Here is an 11,266-nt window from a genome sequence, read left to right as displayed (position 1 = left end):
GATATTTTTGGCTTAATTTATTGGTGTTTTATCTACTTGAAACAACTAATGTAAGCTGAGAATGACCTTTCATTCGTCAAGAATTTGAAATGATTCAAAATTGGACTTCAAACATATAAAAGAAAAAGAGAAAATCAAAGGCAAGGAAAAGAGAGAAAGAGTGAAAACTAGAAGAGGGACTGGATTGTATATCGATAAGTGTATTCTACAAAGGTTACGATTTAGGGTCTGGGAAAGAGGCTAATGCATTCGACTCCTTTGTTTTTGGCTAATTTAATTACAATTTTTTTAATTGATAAACTTTAGTGACTAAATGTACCTTAAATGTAAAGTGGAAGGGGGACTTTAAGAGCAACAAGATGATCATAGGCTTAGAAATTGAAAAGAAAGTTTTGCTAATGCCGAATGATAAACACTTTTTAACTTAACCAAAAACAAAGATTAACACTTTCTAATCAAAATTTGACTTCCACTCATAGTACATTCTATTGAGGCATAGATGAAAAGTTTGGAAAGAAAGTGACATTCTGACTTCCATAAATTCGGCGGCCACGAGTACACCGTGCTTTCATGTATATAGATTATAAGAAATGTTTAAATCTAAGTAGGCCAAAAGACTCATTCCCACCAAAGGTATAGTGAAATGTTAAACTCCCACTCTCCAACTTTCAAAAATTTAAACACCTACTCATAAACAAATTTCTATTAAAAATCTCAGTTAGAGTTAAGGGTAAAACCGTTATCTAATAAAAAATTTAAATTTTATTATATTTTCCTCCTCTGATTTAAAAATATAATAATTTTCCCCCAACCTAAAGTTTGAAAAGTGATAAATACTCCCTAGAGTTTGTTCCTCTTCCTCTAGCATCGATCTTTCCATCTCCGACCGTCAGTCATCCTCTCTTCCCCCTTATCTCTCCCTCTGGTCTCTCTCCCTTGCCTCTTTGACCGTCTTCGGTTAGAGGCCAAAACGAATGGTCTTCATTTGAGAAGAAGACGCGTCGCCTTCATCTCATCATCTTCATCTTAAACAAAGACCGTTTGTCTTTGTCTCCAACCGAAGACGGTCGGAGAGACGTGGAGACAAGGGAGAGAGACCGAAAGAAGAGATAAGAGAGGAGGGAGGATGACCAATGTCAAAGGCAAAGAGATCGATGTCGGAGGAAGAGGAACAAACCCTAGAGGGTTATTTGTCACTTTTCAAACTTTAGGTTGAGAGAAAATTATAAGATTTTTAAACATGGGGAGGAAATATGATAAATTTTAATTTCTTTAGTAAATGATGGTTCTATCTCTTATCCTAACTAAGATTTTTAACATAAATTTATTTATGGGTGGATGTTTAGGTTTTTGAAAGTTAGAGGGTGGAAGTTTGAGATTTCACTATACTCTGGGTGGGGATAAGTCTTTTGGCCAATCTAAATATTAGTTCTTCTATATCGAAGCAAAAATAGGCCAATTATACATAGGGCTGGATTCAAGCCGAGCTGAGCTCGGCTCGATTCATATATGAGTGGCTCGAGTTCGGCTCGGCTCGTTTCGGGCTCGTGTTTGGCTCAACTCGGCTCGGCTTGGCTCATTTTTTCTTATCAAAACGACGTCATTTTTAATATATATTAATCAAAACAACGTCGTTTTGTATAAAAAATTTAAAAAAAAATTTTACCAAGCTAGTTCGAGCTGGGCTCGAGCTCGACTTAGCCGAGCTCGTTTCGGGCTCGAACTGAGCCGAGCCAAGCTCGGCTCGGATCCAGCCCTAATTATACAAGTCTTTTCATTCAATAGATTGGAAAAATATGCCAATTATGTAAATCAAACATAGTAAATTGTGTATCTAGATTGGAAAATCAAAGGCAAGGAAAAGAGAGAAAGAGTGAAAACTAGAAGAGGGACTGGATTGTATATCAATAAGTGTATTCTACAAAGGTTACGATTTAGGGTCTGGGAAAGAGGGTAATGCATTCGACTCCTTTGTTTTTGGCTAATTTAATTACAATTTTTTTAATTGATAGACTTTAGTGACTAAATGTATCTTAAATGTAAAGTGGAAGGGGGACTTAAGAGCAATAAGATGATCAGAGGCTTAGAAAATGAAAAGAAAGTTTTGATAATGCCGAATGATAAACACTTTTTAACTTACCCAAAAACAAAGATTAAGACTTTCTGAACAAAATTTGACTTCCATTCATAGTACATTCTATTGAGGTATAGATGAGAAGTTTAGAAAGAAAGTGACATTCTGACTTCCTTAAATTCGGCGGCCACGAGTATACCCTGCTTTCATGTATATAGATTATAAGATATGTTTAAATCTAAATAGGCCAAAAGACTTATTCCCACCCAAGGTATAGTGAAATTCCTAACTCCCACCCTCTAACTTTCAAAAACTTAAACACTCACATGTAAGTAAATTTCTGTTAAAAATCTCAGTTAGAGTTAAAGATAAAACAGTCATCTAATAAAAATTTAAAAATTTTAAGTTTTAACTTATTTTTCCTCCCCTGATTTAAAAATCTAATAATCTCTACCCAACTCAAAGTTTGAAAAAGTGACAAATAAGCTCTACGGTTTGTTTCTCTTCCTCTACCATCAATCTCTCTATCTCCGACCGTCAGTCATCCTCCCTCTCCCCTTATCTCTCTTCGGTCTCTCTCCCTTACCTCTTCAACCGTCTTCGGCCAAAGACGAAGACGAATGGTCTTCATCTAAGAAGAAGATGCGTTGTCTTTATCTCGTCTTCTTTGTCTCATACAAAAATTGTTTGTCTTTATCTTCAACCAAAGATGGTCGGAGAGGCAAGGTAGAGAGACCGGAGGGAGAGATAACAAGGGAGGGAGGACGGCCAACATCAGAGACAGAGAGATTGACATAGGAGGTTATTTGTCACCTTTCAAACTTTGGGTTGGGGGAAAATTATAAGTTTTTAAACATAAGGAGAAAATATAATAAAATTTTAATTTCTTTAATAAATAATGGTTTTATCCCTTATCCTAACTAAGATTTTTAATATAAATTTGTTTATGGGTGGGTGCTTAAATTTTTAAAAGTTGGAGGGTGGGAGTTTGAGATTTCTATATCTTTAGTGGAAATAAGTCTTTTGGCCAATCTAAATATTAGTTCTTCTATATCAGAGCAAAAATAGGCCAATTATACAAGTCTTATCATTCAATAGATTGGAAAAATATGCCAATTCTGTAAATCAAACATAGTAAATTGTGTATCTAGATTTTAATTATGTTCAACACGTATTGAAGGCGATCTAAGGTGTGATTAATCATTTTCCACAGCACAGTTTACCTGCTTTTCTGGATTTTGTGACGTATTCAACATTTTTGTCTCCCTTTGTTCTTGCATTTTGGGAGGAAATAAACTTGCGTATATTAGAAATGAGAGAATGCAGTTTTGAATATGTTCATCAGCCAAGCTAACTGCCCTCCGACTGTCCATTAGCAATTAACGTAATCAGATCGTATCAATCCGTTGTGGGTAGAATCAAACTCAACATCAAGCAAACTGCATTTACAGAGATGCAGGTTGGCTCATATTCATTGCCTGGTAAGCGGTACCTATTTGAGAGTAATTTATTCTAGTGGCCATTCACAATCGTAAATTATTTAGATTAGGTGACATGTAACTTCAAATTTTCAACAACTTCCACGTAAATCACAGTCTTGAACTTTGTAGTTGGTTTGGGATGTTAATTTGTCACTAAAAAATTACTTAAAATAGGCGTTGAAACTTCCAACGGGCTGTTATGAAAAACCTACTCCAAGGTGGCAGCTAATTATGCTTCAAACTTAGTGGTTGATTCATACTAGGACAACGATGGGTCAGAATTAATTATTCTTTAAGTTCTCATTTCTAGATTGATCAAAAAGTTGAATTTGTACTTCAATTAATTACTCAACACGTTAATCTATGGTTATTTTGAGCACCTTTGGATCTTAATTGGGGGTATTCATTAAAATAAATTTTTTTATATATATGTATAGTTATTTTTTTCTTATATAAAGATTAAAATATAAAATATTTTTAGGTTTTATATATACTCAGTTAAGATTTATTTAATTAAATATAAATTTATTTAATTAAGATATAAAATTCATTCATTAATTTAATTACAGCTAAAATATGAGATAAAAATATAAAAATTTCTAATGATTTTGATAGTGAAAAGATTAGTTAAATGGTTAATCAACTTTTAAGATATTTAAAAAAATTTAATAAAATTAATAAAATATTAAAATTTAAAAAAAAAATTAGATTTAAATCTTTGTCAAGTTTACCTGCCAATTAATACGGCTGATGCCCCGGTTACCCAACCAAGTATTTCATATATATCAACGTTTGACAATTCTAAGTTAATGCATATTATCTGTGGATAAATTAAAAGCTGAAAGTGAGAGTAGATGGACATAACTAGAAAAGACGCACCGGTCATACAAATTAAGGAGGAAACACTGACCTGGCCCCGGATTCTCCTATTGGAAACTCCAACCAGGGGGCTTCACTCAGGTCTTCGTCAACTCATTTTCTACCGTGAGAAACACTTCAGAGAATTTTCTTTTATCTCATTGTCAATCTTGTCGTATCGTCGTGTGTCACGCAATAAATGATTGTCTCATGTGTCGTTTTTTGATATTTTGCGTTTTTATCTTTTCTATTTTTCTCCGAAGGATGTGGTCCAAATTACCAAGCCGTCCAGATTCCAGTTTGGCGTTCTAGAACAGCCTTCTTATGTCTGCTAGAAGAGAGTCAAATACTATTGCCGTGGGGAAGGAGCAGTCAAACAAAAAATAATATAAAATAAGTGTACAATTTATAAACCTTAAAAAATGATATTTTTTAAATATTAAATAAAATAATTATAAAAATTTTAAACTAAAAAAATATATAATAAAATTTTCGTTTATCACATTTTGCAATAAAACTAGGGGAAGGGAGGGTACTTTTCATTTTACGTGACATTTACAAATAAATAAAAATCAAACCCAATAATCACTCAAATAAAAAGTGTACAAACCTTTTTAATTGTCATTGTTTTAAAGATAATTCAACCATAACAAAACAATAAATATATTTACAAGGAAAAAGTACATTTATGAATTTAATACAAAGATTCATGATATAATTTACTTGAATTTTTAATAATTTATAGCATCAGCAAAATTATGTCACGGTAATTGGAAATCCTCACTTCCGCTACATGAATTGGAAATCCTCCCTCTTCAATTTTCTTAGCCATGATGCACATGTAATTGACGGTAATTGCTGCGGGGTGGTGGGTCACTTTTCATTTGACGTTACTTTTACAATAAAAATCAAACCCAATATTCACTCAAATAAAAAGTATACAAACCTTTTTAATTGTCATGATGTGTCACTATTTTAAGGGTGAGCCAACCAAGTATATATATATTTTTATATATTATCGTATAATTATATATTATTTTATCGTTAATTTAAAATTATTTAATCATATAATAATATAAATAAGTGTGTGTATATTTATGAATCCAAAATAAATATATATAATTTTATTAAAACAATAAATATAGTTACAAGGAAAAAATATTTTCGTGAATTTAATACAAAGATTCGTATTATAATTTCAACCGATTATCTTTTGCTTTGAATTTTCAACAACTTATAGTATCGGCAAAATTAAGTCACTTGTCAACTTTCTTCGCTTTCATTACATAAATTTGAAATTCTCCATCATCAATATTCTTAGCAATCGAGTCTTTATCAAGCATGCACATGTAATTATCAATCATCTTTCCTCACAAAATCACACTACCGACTTTGAACCAATCCTCTTCAAAGAATACCAATACATTCTCTTTTGAATCTTATTCAAGTTATTATTAGTCATTTCTTCAAGCTTATTATCCTCTAAAACTTCCTCCAACCTTTGTTGTAATAACAAATCTTGAATTGTAATTTGTCAACATAAAATTACTTGTTTTTTTTATCAAATAAAGGAATCTTAAATTTAAAAATACTAGATTTTCCTCCTGATATTTTGAGTTTGTTGGTCCACGTAAAACGTCTCAAAACTTTGCCTTGGAACAAAGCTCTTTCTCAAATCAAACTTGTTTCTTCTTAAATCACAAACCACGTTTTAATACCACTTATTGTGACACAACATCCAAACTCAAAATGATCTTAATTAAGCTTGTTTGAAAAGAAAACAAGAATATATTTAATTAAGCTTAATTCAAAGTGATCTTAATTCAAAACTCAATTAATTAATAAATATATGACCTTTAGAATATGAAAAATTACAAACCTCTTTAATTAACACACAAGCCAAAAAGCATACAAACTCAAAAAGTTTATTTACACCAATTTTAATAGTTACTAGTTATTCTATTAATGCAAACTATAGGTGAAAGTCCTCTTGCAAACCTAGTAAACAAGTGATGACAATTTTAAATCTATAATTTTGTTTGATTTCTTGTTTTTTTTTTTTTTAATCTATAATTTTAAATTCTTCATGATTTAAAAAAAAAAAAAAGGATAATTGGGTCAAGTGAAATTTGATCTTAATACATCTGAAATTACTTAAACTTATATTTTTTTATACATATTATTGTAGAATTTTTTTTTTTACCACTCAAATTACATTTTATAGGTGAATTATTTTCTTTGAGATGTGAACTTACTGATTTTCACAATTTAAATACAAGACCTTAAAATGGAAGCTTCCAATAGTAATTTACAATCATATCAAATTAACTTAAAATTCTTAAATAGAAAGAAATTATTTTTATTAATAATCTTTTTAGTGTTATCTTAATTTTGATTAGTGTTATCTCAATTTAGATTTGTATTATCGAAATAGATGACTCAGGACTTCCAATTTAAGTGCCGTTAGGAATTAGTATTTATATAAAAAGTTGTATTTATTAGTCTATTTTAAGGAGAAAATAATATTAACGATTTCTTTCTTGTTTTATTTAATTTTTTTACGAAAAAAAAAATCATTTCTTTTAATTCATTGTTATTCAGGCCGTAGGCCTCGAGCTTCCTGATTTTCTACATCTTATTCAATTAATATAGTTATTCTATAAAAATGGCGAGTAATTTTTATAGATTTTTTGGAAATATATTAATTTTTGGTGAGTGTATTCCCTCGGTGCTTGTTTTCTAGCTGACAAGTAGTCGGCTTACGTCTGTTCTGGGGTATGTATTAAAAATTGACAGCCTTTCTTTTTAACGGAACTTCTTGTGCTTACAGCACAGCAGCTGCCACTTATATTCAGGTTCTAAAGTCTGACTTCTCTTCCAGACCAAACCACTAACGGCCACCCTCTGAAAATCTTCCTTTGGATTTCCACTTTTTTAAGCCTTTACTTTTTCTAAATCTTTGCTTTCTATCTCAGAGACAGGGAAATGAACAAAATCTGCAAGAGCCCAGTTGAAGTTTTTCTACTTTCGTTTTGTTTTCTTGCATGTTTGTTTGTTTGTTTCTGCCATGCTGCTAACACCCTCGAAAAAGGCCAGTCCATAAAAGACGGGGGTGACGCCTTGATTTCCACCAACGAAATCTTTAAACTGGGATTCTTTAGCCCAGAAGATTCTAATCTAAGATATGTTGGTATATGGTATAACAAGATTGAGTTAATTACGCCTGTATGGGTGGCAAATAGAGATACGCCCATCTCAAATGGAAATGGAACTTTAACCATAGATAAAGATGGTAATTTGGTGGTTTTAGAGGGGAATAACACTCCAGTTTGGTCATCTAATGCTTCGATTGAGTCGAACAATACAGTTGCAATGCTCAGCAACGATGGAAATCTTGTTCTGTCAAGCAGTGGAGACATTGGTAATACGGAAAAGGCCTACTGGCAGAGTTTTGATAATCCAACGGATACGTTCCTACCAGGAATGAGAATTAAATTTAACTCTAGAATCGGAAAGATACGTCCTTACACTTCATGGAAATCTGCTTCTGATCCTTCACCAGGGAACTACTCAATGGGAGTTGATCCTGAAGGTGCTCCACAGATGGTGATGTGGGAACAATTAAAGAGGCGGTGGAGAAGCGGGCAATGGGATTCTCAAATTTTCACAGGGGTTCCCTTCATGGCTGCTAGAACAAATTTCATTTATGGTTTCAAGCTATCAACTCCTGATGCCAATGGAAGCATGTACTTTTCATATAACCAAATAAATCCCTCTGATTTGTTGAGGTTCCATCTCACCTGGGATGGATTCCAGAAGCAGCTAAAGTGGGATGAGAGTAACAAGAACTGGGCTCAGATGGAGATGGAGCCGCTAAACGATTGCGAGGTTTACAATTTTTGTGGGAATTTTGGGGTCTGCAAGGTGAATAGTTCTCCCGAATGCAGTTGTATGGAAGGCTTTGTGCCCAAGGATGGAGACCAATGGAATATGCGAAATTGGTCAGGTGGATGTGTTAGGAGGATTGAGTTGCAGTGCCGGAGGAATACTAGTGAAGCAGGGCTAAGTGATGGTGCAGATGGTTTCAAAGATTTTGACGGCATGAAGTTGCCTGATTTTGACACCGTAGTATCTTTGGGGAAGTCTGAAACTTGCAAAGAAATTTGTTTGCAGAATTGTTCATGTAATGCTTATGCGGATGTTGAAGGAATTGGGTGCATGATATGGGTTGGCGATCTGATTGATGTTCAGAATTTCGACGACGGTGGGAATACACTACACATCCGACTAGCACATGCTGAATTAGGTGAATTTTCTATTGATTTGCATAAGTAAATTTCACTTTTTGTTTTGATTTAAGCATCGGTTTCTGTTTAAGCATAATACGTTGAAAAAGCATTGGCCTCTATGATAATCTGATTCTTCTTAATTTCATCTGTTCAAAATAGGTAGCAGCAGAGAATTATCCAATGCTGCAATAATTTCAATTGCTGTGGTTGGATCATTCTTTGTGGTTTTATCTTTGTGGCTTTTGTGGAGATTCAGAGGGAAACTGAGAAGTAAGATAATTATTTTCCACTGTAATGTGAAGCAGCAAGAAAATTATGTTGGCTCTTGTTAATGATCTCTAAACTCTTTTTCCTCTTTTTCTCTCCTTTTCTGTCAATGTAGCTATGCGCAAAGTCCCATTATCATCATGTTGCTACAGCAAGACAGACGATACGCCAATCATGGATGTGAGCAAGAATGAAGAATTCTCAACAGATCTTTCAGGACCAGCTGACATTATTATGGATGTTAGTGAAGTAAATGGTGCTGATCTACCAATGTTCAATTTTAACAGCATATCAATCGCTACGAATAACTTTTCAGAAGAAAACAAGCTTGGGCAGGGAGGATTTGGTCCTGTGTACAGGGTAAATTTGTATCTTCTGGATGTTGCTAAATGCTTGTATGTGTTGGTGAGCTGAATTGTACTAAAAATTAAATTTCTTGTTTATTTTGCAGGGAAAGCTTCCCGGGGAACAAGAAATAGCTGTAAAGAGGCTTTCAAATAAATCTCTCCAAGGCTTAGAGGAGTTTAAAAATGAGGTTATACTGATTGCCAAACTACAACACAGAAATCTTGTTAGACTACTTGGCTGCTGTATTCAAGGGGAAGAAAGGTTGCTAGTCTATGAGTATATGCCAAACAAAAGTTTGGATTCCTTTCTATTTGGTATGTGCTCTTTTACCTTGTAAGGTTATTTACTTAAGTTGAATACATTTTTCGTTATTGATTTTTATTATGCATCTGTATTCATGTTTGTTGCACCTTTTGATAAACAATCATGTCAGACCCAGCAAGGCAAGCCCTGCTAGACTGGAAAAAACGTTTTGTAATTATTGAAGGAATTGCACGAGGGCTCCTCTATCTCCATCGAGATTCAAGACTTAGAATAATTCATCGTGATCTAAAGGCAAGTAACATTTTGTTGGATCAAGAAATGAACCCGAAGATTTCAGACTTTGGCATGGCCCGAATGTTTGGGGGTAATCAACATGAAGCCAATACCATCAAAGTTGTTGGCACATAGTAAGTATATAACATATTTCTTCATTTAATAGCCGACTTTCCATTTAAACCAAAAACTTGATCAATCCGAATTTCACAATATTTCTTACAATGCAGTGGCTATATGTCCCCTGAATATGCAATGGAAGGCCTATTTTCGGTAAAGTCAGATGTATATAGTTTTGGGGTATTATTACTGGAGATTGCATCTGGCAAGAGGTGCACTAGCTTCCGTTTCTCTGAATTCAATAACCTTGTTGGATATGTAAGTAGATTGAATTTCCTTTCCTTTCTAGTTAAACTTAATATGTTAGAAGTTGAATGACAGAAAATTTGCCATTGTTTCAGGCATGGGCACTTTGGAAAGAAGGAAGAACAATGGAACTAGTGGATCCGAGCATTCAAGATTCATGTTCTCAAAGTCAGGTGTTGAGATGCATACATGTAGGGATGTTGTGCGTGCAAGATTCTACAATGTACAGGCCAAATATGGCAAATGTGGTGCTGATGCTTGAGAGTCAAACTCCGACACTTGAAACGCCTCGACAACCCACCTTTGCATCTACAAGGAACTCTGTGGATGTCGCTCGTTCTATGGGAACTCATGATACTGTATCCTCCAATGATTTTACTGTGACTATGGTAGCTGGGAGATAGAAACCCCATGAATACATAAACTCTTTTCATTATATAAATACATACAAACAGATAGGCACACATACAAGCTGTTTTATTCATTAAATAGTTTCCAGGCTGTATAATTTTCTGCTTAGCTTGTTTTTGTTACTTTTCTGGGTTGTTCTGTTAACTATTTTGTGAGTTTGTATTTTTGACATTCAATATTCATATACATATGAGGTTGGTTTTTCCTTAACAATGGGGAAATTAGATGGATATTTCATTGTCAGAAGGAAAAGATACATGGGCATCTATGTGAGTTTAAGCTGATTCTAGTGCAGGCAGATCTGAGTGGAGGCAGGAAAGATCAATTTTAATCAGATCAAACTGTAATATTAATTGTGGAATTGAATCTCTCAAATCTGGCTTGTAAGTAACTAAACTATATTCTATTTATAGAAATGTTTGTATAGAAGAATCTTATTTGAAACATCTTTGTGTTCACAACTAGATTTGGCTTAAATATTCAGGCAGCCAGAGGACTACCACATAGAGACAAAAGATAAACATTAAACATTTGATGCTTAGACTGACAAACATCAAAACGACAGCACAATCTGACAAATTCAAAGAAATATATAAAATTATAAGTCAATAGACAACGATAGAGTGGTTGAATTA

At 33.5% G+C, this 11,266-nt stretch overlaps 1 protein-coding gene across 1 annotated transcript; it reads left to right on the top strand.

Moving 5' to 3' along the window:
* The first annotated feature begins 7,260 nt into the window (after positions 1-7,260).
* LOC123192573 (G-type lectin S-receptor-like serine/threonine-protein kinase B120) lies at positions 7,261-11,095 on the top strand. The gene is made up of 8 exons (XM_044605168.1): positions 7,261-8,719; positions 8,862-8,972; positions 9,085-9,329; positions 9,421-9,631; positions 9,751-9,988; positions 10,085-10,232; positions 10,316-10,579; positions 10,857-11,095. The coding sequence occupies exons 1-8, from the start codon at positions 7,399-7,401 to the stop codon at positions 10,902-10,904; spliced, it is 2,586 nt and encodes an 861-aa protein (XP_044461103.1). The 5' UTR covers positions 7,261-7,398; the 3' UTR covers positions 10,905-11,095.
* The last annotated feature ends 171 nt before the right edge of the window (positions 11,096-11,266 follow it).

The sequence above is a fragment of the Mangifera indica genome, chromosome 12 (assembly GCF_011075055.1).
Source record: "Mangifera indica cultivar Alphonso chromosome 12, CATAS_Mindica_2.1, whole genome shotgun sequence".
In the NCBI taxonomy this organism is placed as follows: Eukaryota; Viridiplantae; Streptophyta; class Magnoliopsida; order Sapindales; family Anacardiaceae; genus Mangifera; species Mangifera indica.
Note: the sequence above shows the minus strand (reverse complement) of the source record. Positions and strands in the feature narration are given on the sequence as shown.